The 11019-nt window shown below is 55.3% G+C and overlaps 3 protein-coding genes across 3 annotated transcripts; 1 reads left to right on the top strand and 2 right to left on the bottom strand.

Annotated features, from left to right (window-relative positions):
• Positions 1-2101: 2101 nt before the first annotated feature.
• Positions 2102-7244, bottom strand: CD320 (CD320 molecule). Its single transcript, XM_074808790.1, has 5 exons — positions 7029-7244; positions 6614-6823; positions 5515-5592; positions 5029-5177; positions 2102-4585 (listed from the first exon to the last, which is right to left on the bottom strand). Exons 1-5 carry the CDS (start codon positions 7117-7119, stop codon positions 4571-4573), a joined length of 543 nt encoding a protein of 180 aa, XP_074664891.1. The 5' UTR covers positions 7120-7244; the 3' UTR covers positions 2102-4570.
• A 799-nt stretch (positions 7245-8043) lies between these two features.
• On the bottom strand, positions 8044-9120 carry NDUFA7 (NADH:ubiquinone oxidoreductase subunit A7). Its single transcript, XM_074808788.1, has 4 exons — positions 9025-9120; positions 8829-8878; positions 8588-8737; positions 8044-8299 (listed from the first exon to the last, which is right to left on the bottom strand). Exons 1-4 carry the CDS (start codon positions 9073-9075, stop codon positions 8203-8205), a joined length of 348 nt encoding a protein of 115 aa, XP_074664889.1. The 5' UTR covers positions 9076-9120; the 3' UTR covers positions 8044-8202.
• A 24-nt stretch (positions 9121-9144) lies between these two features.
• RPS28 (ribosomal protein S28) lies at positions 9145-9749 on the top strand. The gene is made up of 3 exons (XM_074808789.1): positions 9145-9237; positions 9319-9366; positions 9445-9749. The coding sequence occupies exons 1-3, from the start codon at positions 9199-9201 to the stop codon at positions 9565-9567; spliced, it is 210 nt and encodes a 69-aa protein (XP_074664890.1). The 5' UTR covers positions 9145-9198; the 3' UTR covers positions 9568-9749.
• The last annotated feature ends 1270 nt before the right edge of the window (positions 9750-11019 follow it).

Here is an 11019-nt window from a genome sequence, read left to right as displayed (position 1 = left end):
GGCACTTGCCAGGTTCCCAAAGCCGATTGCTTATCAGATTGTGGTTTGTGCTGCAGGAGTCAAAGGCAGCTAAGTGTCCGCTCCTTAAGACGATAATGAGATTGAAGCTCTAGCCCTTTATGTAAGCAACTATTTCCAGCTCTGCACTTCTTTTTCCTTATTCTGTTTTTATTAGCTATCAGCGTTTGTCACACACTACCCGGTTTCCAAGGAGGGCATCCACGATCGCAAGTTGAAAAGAGAGCATGAACCTGCCTGGATTTAACCCTGAAAGAGCTCCCTTGCCAGGCACAGAAAGGTGCAGGCATGCAGGATTTGCATCAGCTTTGTAGCCCCACAACAGATGCTGCTCTTGGCACCAGCCATTCGTTAAGCACATGAGCGCTAATGCAGCTGCCCCTGCTCCCGTCAGCTGTCACAGCCCAGAGGGAAGCGGTTGTTACCTCCCAGCTCATCCCTCAAAACCCCACAGCGCAGATTCACAGGGGAAGAGGCGAAGGAACCATCTCACCCTCCACGCAGTGCCTGAGCAGATCCCCACCGTGACAGGTCACTCCTGCTCATCACACCGGCCTTCAGCCCCATTCCTCCCGCAAGCAGGGGCAGGAACACGGAACAGGACACTGGAAATGCAAGTATGCAGTAAAAGTTCCCCTGAACTATAGGAACTGAAGAGGAGGAAATAATCCTTTACATTTGCAAGTAAAAGGGGAACCAAAATTAAACAGGCCGATCTTTGATGTCTTACCCTGGAACACAACCCTACCTCAGCGTGTAAAACATCACATTGATTCCATTAACTGATCTAATTCACTACAGAGACCTGGAGCACAAAGCTGTTCCTAGGCTGAAAAGCAGCTCAGGCTCCACCACAATGGAAGGCTCTGAGCTCAGGGATTAGGACAACAAAAATGCTTCTGGCACCAGACTGGGGAAGGGAAATTGCTGTCACAAACACAGTCCCAAGTTTTGGCCCAAGACCCATAAAAATGTGTTTCTCTCAGCCCTGAAACACTCAGCTCAGGGATCAGTAAGCAAAACCTGCATGATCTTGCAGCAGGAAGAGGCTGTGACTGGCTGAGTTTACCCACCAGCCCCGTCACACAGAGCAAGGGGCTCTGCGTGAACAACAGCCACGTGTCTCAGCTCGGCCACTCGAGCTGAGGACGGTCTGGTGCCAGCTGACCCCTGCCCACAGCCCCGACAGCACGAGCACCTCGGCCAGCCCAAGCTCAGCCCTGACCTGCCGGGATCTGGAAAGCCCCTTCCCACTCTGCTGGGCACCCCCCTCCTTTCACTTGCTTTCACAGAATCGTCTAGGTTGGAAAAGACCTTGAAGATCATCCAGTCCAACCATTGACCTAACATTGACAGTTCCCAACTACACCAGATCCCTCAGCACTAAGTCAACCCGACTCTTGAACCCCTCCAGGGATGGGGACTCCACCACCTCCCTGGGCAGCCCATTCCAATGCCTGTAAAGAAATGCTTCCTAATATCCAGTCTAAACCTTCCCTGGCGCAACTTGAGGCCATTCCCTCTTGTCTTATCGCTCATTACTTGGTTAAAGAGACTCATCCCCCTCTCTGCACCCTCCTTTCAGGGAGTTGGAGAGGGCCATGAGGTCTCCCCTCAGCCTCCTCTTCTCCAGACTAAACCCCCCCAGTTCCCTCAGCCGCTCCCCATCAGACCTGTGCTCCAGACCCTGCACCAGCTCCGTTGCCCTTCTTTGGACACGCTCAAGTGATAAAGATTTAAGAAAGCACAAGTTCAGGCAGTCTTAAATGTTTCACCTGGTTCTTGGCTAAGCCTGCCACTTGTCATGTATTCTGCAGCAGCACCCCTGGTGCCAGCACCTGCTGTTTCTCTTGTCTCCACCCACTCTGCTCCCTGTAATTCGGGTTTTCTGTTACAGCTGGTGTGTGCTGGTGTCACTTCAGGCACAGCAGCACTTGCTTGCCCTCTCTGCGCACCCAGCCCACCCACCACAAGTCCTCTTTCCCAGGATGTGACAAGCCAAAGGTGATGCAGCCCCCAGGCTCCCAGCTACAGAATTCAAGCAAATGCACAAATCCAAGAAAAACGAAAAATCCAGAACTCATTAGTTTCAAGTTCTTTATTCTCCCATGTTGCTCTCCAACACCTAGCTCCGCTTGTCCCTATGGAAACAGAAGCAAGACTGTGTGCACCCTTGGCACTAAAACCAGCAGCACTGGAAGAACTCAGCACTCCACACCACGTGGAGAAGTTTCTCCCGGGGGGTAGAGCAGCACACTCGCAGTGTCCAGGAGTGAAAGACTCCTGCTCCAAGGCTGATAACTGGTGTCTGCTTGGCAAGCCAAGTTCTCACCTTTAAGGCACAGAGATCAGCAGCCAAGGCAGCAGCTTTCTCTCCTTTGCGCACTTAGTGAACACTTGTGCAAGGAGTATGTGGCCAACACTGAACTAGAGGCCCTGGTCAGTAATGTCCTCCCCCACTGCCAGTTCTGAACAGCGTACAGCACTGAACTGCTCGGGAAGAGCTACACTGCCACAGTGAACAGGGGTTTGATCCCAGACATGAGTTATTTCAAGCTGAAAGCAAAAACAAAACAAAACAAAAAGCCAAGCACTTAAAACCTCATAGAAACACAGAGTGGTTTGGGTTGGAAGGGACTTAAAAGATCATTCAGTCCCAACCCTCCTGCCACAGGCAGGGCCACCTTCCACTAGCCCAGTTGCCCAAAGCCCTGTCCAACCTGGCCTTGAACCCTTCCAGGGAGGGGGCAGCCACACCTTCTCTGGGCAACCTGTGCCAGGGCCTCACCACCCTCACAGGGAAGAATTTCTTCCTTAGATCTAAACTAAATCTCCCCTCTTTCAGTTTAAAACCATCACCCCTTGCCCTGTCACCAAGAGGCCTTGGTAAAAAGCCCCTCTCCATCTTTCTTACATGCCCCCATTACATATTGAAAAGTCTCCCCAGAGCTTTCTCTTCTCCAGGGATTGTCCCAACCAAGGTGCAGGGCCTTGCACTTGTCCTTATTGAACGTCATGAAGTTCACCTGGGCCCACTCCTCCAGTGTGGAGGTCCCTCTGGATGGCATCCCCACCCCCAAGTGAATCAACCGCACGCCCAGCTCGGTGTCACCCACAAACTGGCTGAGGGTCCACTCGATCCCACTCCAAGGGCACTGATGAAGATACTGAACAACACTGGTCCCAGTACAGACCCTTGAGGGACACCACTCCTGGCAGAACAGCTTTAAGGAAGACACCATTAACGGTGTTAGAGAAGCAACATGCAGAGCTCACTGCTTTCCACAGTGCAGTTCTGCAAAGGGCAGAGGTCCTCGCCAGAAGGGAGGGTGCTGAGAAGCCGCTTGCCCCACGCTGCCAGCGCAGCAAAGCCAGAGCAGACAGGAAGCTTTTCAACCTTCACCCCTGCAGTTGACCCGTCAGTAAAAGCTTCCTGTACACTGGACCGAGCAGCATCAAAGCACTAGGGCCAACATGGAGTGTATGTCTGGTCTGTGCAGAGCCAGTGAGCTTTTACTGGGTCTGGCTGAGCCAGAATTGGTTTTCCCCTATAGCAGCCCTCATGGTGCTGTGTTTTATGTTGGGAGCTGGCAGGGTGTTGATAGCACACTGGTGCTGTGGCTACTGCTGAGTGGTGCTTACACAGCACCAAGGCTCTTTCTGACATTTCCCCCCCCCACAGTGGGATGGGGTGGGCAAGATCTTGGGAGGGGACACAACCAGGACAGCTGACCCGAACTGACCAAAGGGATATTCCAGACCATATGACGTCTGCTCAGTATAAAGCTGGGAGAAAGGAGGAAGGGGGTGGGGGTCACCCTTGGTCCTCCGAGGCAACCACTACGCGTATCAGAGCCCTGCTTCCTGAGAAGGCCCGACATCGCCTCTTAATGGGAAGTAGAGAATAAATCTGTTTTCTTTTTTTTTCGCTTCCGCGCGCGGACCTTTGCTTCACTTTGCTTATATTAAAACTGCTGTTGTTTTACCCACAAGGGTTGTTCTGTTTTCCTATCTTATTTTCTTTCCCCTCTTTGCCCTGTTGAGAAAAAAAGGGGAAAGGGGGGGAAGTGATAAGAGCGACTTGGTGGGTACCTGGCATTTAGCCAAGGTCAAACCACCACAGAGCTGCTACTGAACCGTATGGGAAAGCCCCTATTCCCTGACAAAATCCAGGGGGAAGAATGGGGCGGGTGAAAAAAGTATCTTGGCTGGAAGTGGAGGAAAACAGTTGAATAGCACCTAGCACCTGTCATTTCATGGAGAATAAAACCTTTGGGTCCAAGGCCACACTGGTGAGAATCAGCATTAACGACCCCTGGAGTAAGAACAATGAAGACATTTCTACCACCTTTGTGAGGGGTGATTTCACAGCAGCAGAGAAGGCCTTGTGCTATCTCCAGAGCCAAAGTAGTCCCACAATCTAACACCCATTTCCAAGGGGAGCATCCTCTTGTTATTCCAGTGTAACAACCCAGATCTGAGAGCTTATGTACAATTCAGTCAGTCTCTGTGGTGAGCAGGAGGGAGACCAGGCTAGTCCCATCTTATCACCTCATGGCAAAGATCCCTGTTACAAGAACAGAAAAACACCTGGTTATTGACAGTCCTTTGGGCAAAAACCTGGTTTGACTTCAGTTTGTGCAAAGTGGAGGAAAACAACCCACACCAGAAAATGAGCACGTTAGCATGAGTGCTCAGTGTCCTTGGCAGCAGAGGAAGGACAGAGAGCAGCACATGACCATCAGAAGAAGCCAGCATCTCCTCAGGTTAGGCTGTGCAACTATCCCTGCAGCCACGCAAGAGCCTTCATGCCTGCCTGCGAGGAAGGAAGGTAAGGGGAGAGTTCTGCTGCTTCAGGGCACACTGAAATCCCAAGCATGTGGCTGACCAACAGCAGGAACAGCTGGGAAAAGCTACACACAGGGGGGAAAGCTCTAGAGGGTAGAAACACAGGGCAAGAAAGCATTTCTCTCTCATGCATACGGAGCGTGTGGGGTGCAAGAAACTCACCCTTCTGGGAAATGAGCCTATCTGGCTCTTGTCAGGCATCAGCTGTTCCCTGGATGCTTTTTCAAGACTGAAGATGTCAGATCTGCTTTTTGCTTTGGACAGGCCCCACACAGCAAGAGAACCCACAGCTACGAGGATGCTCAGGAGTGCTAGAGAGGAGAGTGCACAAGCACAGTCTGGACATTAGTACTGGGCTCTGCCACTCAACTGCATTAGTCAACAGCTAGAGATCAGCAGCTTCCCTCAAGCATAAGGGACAGAGAGAGAGGAGGTGAGTTAGTGCCAGATTGCATGGAACGGCCTTTCCAAGGACATAGCGCGTCCAAGTCAGAGGAATGATTAAGCTGTGGTGTAAGGCCTCCCCTGGCCCTCCCAGCCCAGCAAAAGTAGCTACCGATACAGGTCTGGAACTAACTCCATCAGGATACTCAATTTATAGCTGAAGCTAGGACCAAGACCAGGTGCAGCACCCTGAGTCTCACATACCTGCAGTAATCAAGATCCACACGCAGCCTTGACTGCTCGCTGGCACAGAGCACCCAGGCACAGGCGTAGCTGAAGTCTCTGTGAGAAAAGAGCAAGAAGTCCATCAGGCTTCCAACTCACCTTACGGTCAGCATTCAAAGCAGTCTCCAGTCCAAATCCGGCTGAGTTCCCAGTTCACCTCAAGAGTGCCAACAGGCCTTTTTCAATTTAAGCAAAACCTTATCTGTCATTACTGTGACTAGCACACATCAGAGGAAAAAAAGTCCTACTGGAAATGCATAAAAGGGAAAGCTGGGAAATTTCCCAGCTGTAGCTGCAGCAGCCTAACCTCTCCTCGTGCCACTGGCAAGCCCCAGGTACAATCAGAATACAGCTCATCTCCCCACCTACCAACTGAACGGGCGCAGGCATCAAATCCAAATACACCTGCAGTAATACCCCTCCTCTCCACATCCACCGTGCTTCAGCTCCCAGACGCCACAGAAACCCCTGGGGTCAGGAAAGCTGGAACAGCACTTTCAAGCACCTCAGACAGCCAACAGTTCTGTGACAAAGGAAGCTCCAGAGCATCTCAGAGCAGAGTAGCAGACACAAAGAGTCCTGGGGATGCAGACACACCCTTTAGTGTGACAGATACCAGTGTCTGCTGCTCTGATCCTGCCCGCACGGCCCAGAAGTGCTTCCCCCACCCTTTTCCCTTCAGCGTGCCCATTCCCTAGAGATCAGAGGAGCTCAGGAGGGTGAACAGAGACTCCAATGACACTGGCTGGTTGGAAGGAAGCCGCCAGAATTGCATGTTCTGGAAGAAGGTACTTCAAAGGTACTTCCCGAGGGAGCCCTGCGGTGTTTAAACGCCGTCTCCACAGGAGGAAGGGTAGGACCGACCCTACAGTGCTTCCTCTACCCAAAGCAATTTGTGATAATTATAACTGTCTCAGAGAGGCCAGAAACGACGGAGGTTAAATGCTTTCGTCTGGTTTATCATCCCTGAGCACGGCCGCCGCCAGTCGGGGCTCTGGCGCCGCGTCCCGCCGGCTCAGCCCGCCGCTCCCCGCACCACCGCCCCTCCCGGCCGACCGAAGGGGCCGCAGCCCCGTACCTGCGCTGCCGGTGGGCAGCACTGCCGAGCTCCACGGCGGGGTCACCCAAGCGCCGTCAGGACTCGGCTCCGGCGGGTTCAGCGTCCCGCAGCCCCACTCGTCCCGCTCGTCGTCGCAGTCGGGGTGCCCATCGCAGCGCCACTCCAAGGGCAAGCAGGGGGTGCCAGGCTCGCACTGGAACTGGCCCAGGGGACAGCCGGACCGGGACGCTGCGGGGGACGGGCAGGGGGTTGTGGAGGCGCCGGAACCCCGGCACCGGCCTGGGGACCCCCGCGCGCCCCTCGCTGAGGGGAGCCCGCGCGCCGGGCGCACGCGGGCACCAGCCAATGAGAGCGAAGGGCGTGTGCGGGGAGCCAATAGGCGCCATGGAGAAGCGGCGCGGCCGCGCGCGCCCGGGCCCGCCCCCCCACTCACCGTTCTCTGGCGGCGGCAGCAGCAGCACCGGGAGCAGCACCGGGAGCAGCACCGGGAGCAGCACCGGGAGCAGCACCGGGAGCCGCCCCATGCCGCGGACCCCCACCCGTGGGACGCGCCGCCGCTGCCCCCCCTATAAAGCCGGCCGCGCTCTGGTAGGGCGCATGCGCACAGGCCTGACCGCCACCAATGGGATGCCCGACGGGGCGGGGCGGGGCGCAGGCGCGTGCCCTTGAGGAGACCCCGCCCCGGCCCCCTCCGCTGAGGGCTGGCGGGGGGGCGATGGCCGCGGCGTCGCGTGTGCGCGGCTCCGCGGGAACAGGCGCGGCGGCGGGGCCGCCTCACCCCCGCCCCGCTCGGGCTTCGCGGGAGGGCAGACGCGGCTCCAGGGGCGCAGCAGCCCTGCTCGAGCAGGGTGGTTCCTCAGAGCGAGTGGGACTCGCCTCCCAGCACTGCCGGGCTGAGCTGTGCCTGCGTTCCTACCTGCTTCTCTCTGTGACTTTTTAAGCTTTACCCTTGAGGCAGCGGGATAAACCCGCCACTGGCAGACAAATGACTATAAGCTCAGCACAACTACATCGACGCTCCTCCAGCACCCTCCAACAGCACCGGGAAATGGGCACAATCTCCAGCGTTCACTGAAAAATCATCAGCGCAGCTCCCCGCAACCACCAGGTCACCGCAGCATGAGCCTGAGTGACCTGTTGTCACGAGGGAGGGACTGGACTAGAGTGCTCAGCATCTGAAAAGTGTGTAGCTGCAGCAGGGCAGCCTGACTTGAGTCTGCCAGAGGCTACTTCACTCATGTCTCTTCCTGCAAAATCAAAGCATTGGGGCCTTTTTGGCTAGGGTGTGTTTCATTCAGGTCTGTCCTTAAGCAGCGTCTCAGCTGTAGCTTACAAATCTGCTGAGCCTAAGCTCAAATGCGTGTACTATGTTGCTTTCCCTCAAGGAAATCCTACACCCAAAACAATATTAAAGAGTAATTTGGGTAATTCAAATACAACAGGCAGAATGGGGGAAGTAATTACAGCTTTAATACACTTATTTAGTCATGCATCAGCAGCACTAGGACAAGTTCTGTGCAGCATCACATCCACCACAGGGCTCCTCATTACAGCGCTGCTTTGTAACAAACTGTGACCTGCACATCTAGCCGCGTCGTATTTATTTCTCACAAATAAGGCTGATCTTTTGAAATTTCCCACTTCTTAAGCACTGGTCCTGGTGTCACCGGTTTTTTCTCAGCCGTTGTCACTGCAGAGCCTGAACTGGGGAAGAGAAAGGAAGAGAGAGAAGAGGCTTTAGTAACAGCACGAACATCAGATTCAATCAGGAGAGGTTTTATTACTGCTAGAGCGCTTTGTTAAGTCAACTCCCAGCCACCTCGCTTATTCAAGAGATACAGACACAAAGAATTCATCCAGCATTCTTCTACCAACCTGCGAAATCCAATTACTGGAAGAGTTCTGCATTTCTGGTCTAAACCAAGGCTTAAACCCGCTCAAACTCGAATAGCGGCAGCACCAGCGCTGCGGGACCGACCAAGTCAGACCTACCCGCCAGCTTGAGCCCCCGCAGGGAGGGTTTTGTGCGCTGTCACGACCACGATAGGCGGGAAAGACTCTCGGCGTCCATCCCGGCTGCAGTAATAGTTATCGGCGAACTTGTGACTGGGGCCCACCGGGAGCCGAGGCGGCGGTTGGCTTCTAGACAGAGAACGGTTCCGCAATATCAGCGGCGGCCGGCGAGCCTCAGCGCTCGCACCGAGACCCACAGCCCAGCCCGCCCCGCCGGCACCTCTTGGAGATCTCCGTGTAGCGCAGCGGTAGCTTGGCCTGGAGGTCCCGCTGCAAGGCAAGGCGACAGCGTCTCACACGATGCCGGGCGCTGCGCTCCCCGCGGGCCGCTGCCCTGCGCCTGCGGCAGGGCAGCGGCCCGCGGGGAGCGCAGCGCCCGGTCCCCCGGCGGCGCTGGGGGCCAGAACCGCCCTTACCCCCGCTAAGAAGTTGCGGAAGCGCTGGATGAGGCGAGTGGCCGTCGCCATCTTGGCCGCGGTGAAGGGCAGGGAGGCGGCGGGCGCGCGCGGGGCACACTGGGTCTCGCGAGACTTGGCGCTCTAAAAAATGGCGCGGGGTGGCCACGCCCCCTTCCCCCTTCCCGAGCCGCCATGGACACGAGCCGCGTGCAGCCCATCAAGCTGGCCAGGGTGGGGACACCGGCACCGGGGGGGACGGGGCGGGGGGGGTAGAACCGGGCTCGGGGCTTGACCCTCTGTCTGTCCCCGCAGGTGACGAAGGTGCTGGGCCGGACCGGTTCGCAGGGACAGTGCACGCAGGTGAGTGGCCGGGCCTGGGCGCGGAGCGGTGCGGCCGGGCCTAGGCCTGGGCCTGTCTGACGCCGTCTGGCCCCGCAGGTGCGTGTGGAGTTCATGGACGACACGAGCCGCTCCATCATCCGCAACGTGAAGGGGCCGGTGCGCGAAGGCGACGTCCTCACCCTGCTCGAGTCCGAACGCGAGGCCCGGCGGCTGCGCTGAGCCCGGGGCCGCTGCGCCGCGGAGCGATCGGCCATGGCGCGGCCTCCCCGGGCTCCCGGAGCCCCCCGTGGCGGAACCGGCGCGGCCCCCGCTGCTCTGGGCAGGGCGGTGGAGCCGCACGGCGTCCCCTCGGTGGGGAGGAGCGTGGCGGTGTGTTCCTGCAATAAAGGGTTTTTCCAGTAGTCCCTTGCCTGGGTCTTACTGAATGTGTGAGCGCTCTGTTCTTTCTCAGTACTTAACGCATCTGCTTTTCGTTGTTGGGTTCAGCCAAAGGACGAAACAACACCCGGCTTATTACTGGGGATACACATAATGCCTTTGTAATATGACTGTGTTCTTGCGTTTTTATTAACCTGTCACAATAGAAGTAACTCCGTTTTGATTACAGCAACCTTATCCCGACCCTTCTGGTAAGCATTTTTCTGTATGTAACCAGTAGAGTGGTGCTGCTAAACTTCCTGGACTTCTGTAGAATTTAATTACAAGTTGAAAGTCAATCGTTGTGCCAGCTTGCAAAGCAACAGCCTGCTGTTTCTGTCTTTCAGCCCCCAGTAAGATATTCTATAAATGCTGCTATAAATACCCCTACTTGCTGTCTTCCCTGGCAGTCACCCACACAGAGTGAGTGCTTGTCTTCTCCCCTTACGGGAGTTAGTAAATCAGTCTCACTTATATTCTTTCTCTTCCACCACACAGCCAGCTAGAAATATTTCTTGGGTTTGGCTATTACATAAAAGTAAGGCTGAAAGGATGAGGAATGAGCCTGAAGACTGTCACTGTTCAAGGGCTGGTTTTTAAGTACCGGATTTCCATCTGGTAACAGAGCGATAGTGGTTTGTGGTGTGTTTGAACCGAGCCGGGTCTGCAGCTGCTGATCCTGTGGTCTCTGATGGGAGTGTTCTTCATCCTTCAAAGTCCTGCACGTGATTAAGGCACCTTAGTGGCAGGTGGGATTGAGGGTTTGAGTATCTTAAAGCTGAGAACCCTTCTGGAATAGATGTTCAAATTGCTGAACTTAGGCAGGTAGCGAGGATTGCTGTTAGGGCTTGTGTTGAGTGTTAGTGAGTTTTTGTCCCTCATCTGGGTGTCGGTTGTGCCCTGCTCAGCTCATGGGTGGCCTGAGGTGATTTTGTGCTCTGGAGAAAGCCCTTGTCAATATGGGCTCATGCTGTTGCTTGATCTAGTTCTTGATTTGGTGGTGTTTGTTCCAGAGCATCAGGTGAGTCCACGCTCCCCTGATTTGTGTGATGCGGCAGAGCTCTTGGGAACTAGCTACAAGTTCAAAAAGTCCACCTCAAAGTTTATTTCTCTGCTTTGTTCCCTGCACAGCTTTAGCAGTGACCAAAGAGCTTTGCTCTGGTGGCTGCCAGCCCTGACTGTGCTGAGTGACCGAGACAGGAGGCATCAGCTGTGAGTTGGTGGCCAGAGATAAACTTGTAGCGGGGGTGGCTC

Source organism: Strix aluco, chromosome 29, assembly GCF_031877795.1.
Source record: "Strix aluco isolate bStrAlu1 chromosome 29, bStrAlu1.hap1, whole genome shotgun sequence".
NCBI lineage: Eukaryota > Metazoa > Chordata > Aves > Strigiformes > Strigidae > Strix > Strix aluco.
This window is presented reverse-complemented; position numbering and strand designations above follow the sequence as displayed.

Coding starts and splice junctions, on each gene's coding strand:
- CD320 (XM_074808790.1), bottom strand. CDS start 7,119: ATGGGGCGGCTCCCGGTGCTGCTCCCGGTGCTGCTCCCGGTGCTGCTC. Junction 5,593..6,613: donor GCTGCCCACCGGCAGCGCAG/GTACGGGGCTGC, acceptor CTTTTCTCACAG/AGACTTCAGCTACGCCTGTG. Junction 5,178..5,514: donor GTGGATCTTGATTACTGCAG/GTATGTGAGACT, acceptor TCTCCTCTCTAG/CACTCCTGAGCATCCTCGTA.
- RPS28 (XM_074808789.1), top strand. CDS start 9,199: ATGGACACGAGCCGCGTGCAGCCCATCAAGCTGGCCAGG. Junction 9,238..9,318: donor AGCCCATCAAGCTGGCCAGG/GTGGGGACACCG, acceptor CTGTCCCCGCAG/GTGACGAAGGTGCTGGGCCG. Junction 9,367..9,444: donor CGCAGGGACAGTGCACGCAG/GTGAGTGGCCGG, acceptor CTGGCCCCGCAG/GTGCGTGTGGAGTTCATGGA.
- NDUFA7 (XM_074808788.1), bottom strand. CDS start 9,075: ATGGCGACGGCCACTCGCCTCATCCAGCGCTTCCGCAACTTCTTAGCG. Junction 8,879..9,024: donor TCCGCAACTTCTTAGCGGGG/GTAAGGGCGGTT, acceptor CTTGCCTTGCAG/CGGGACCTCCAGGCCAAGCT. Junction 8,738..8,828: donor TACACGGAGATCTCCAAGAG/GTGCCGGCGGGG, acceptor TTCTCTGTCTAG/AAGCCAACCGCCGCCTCGGC.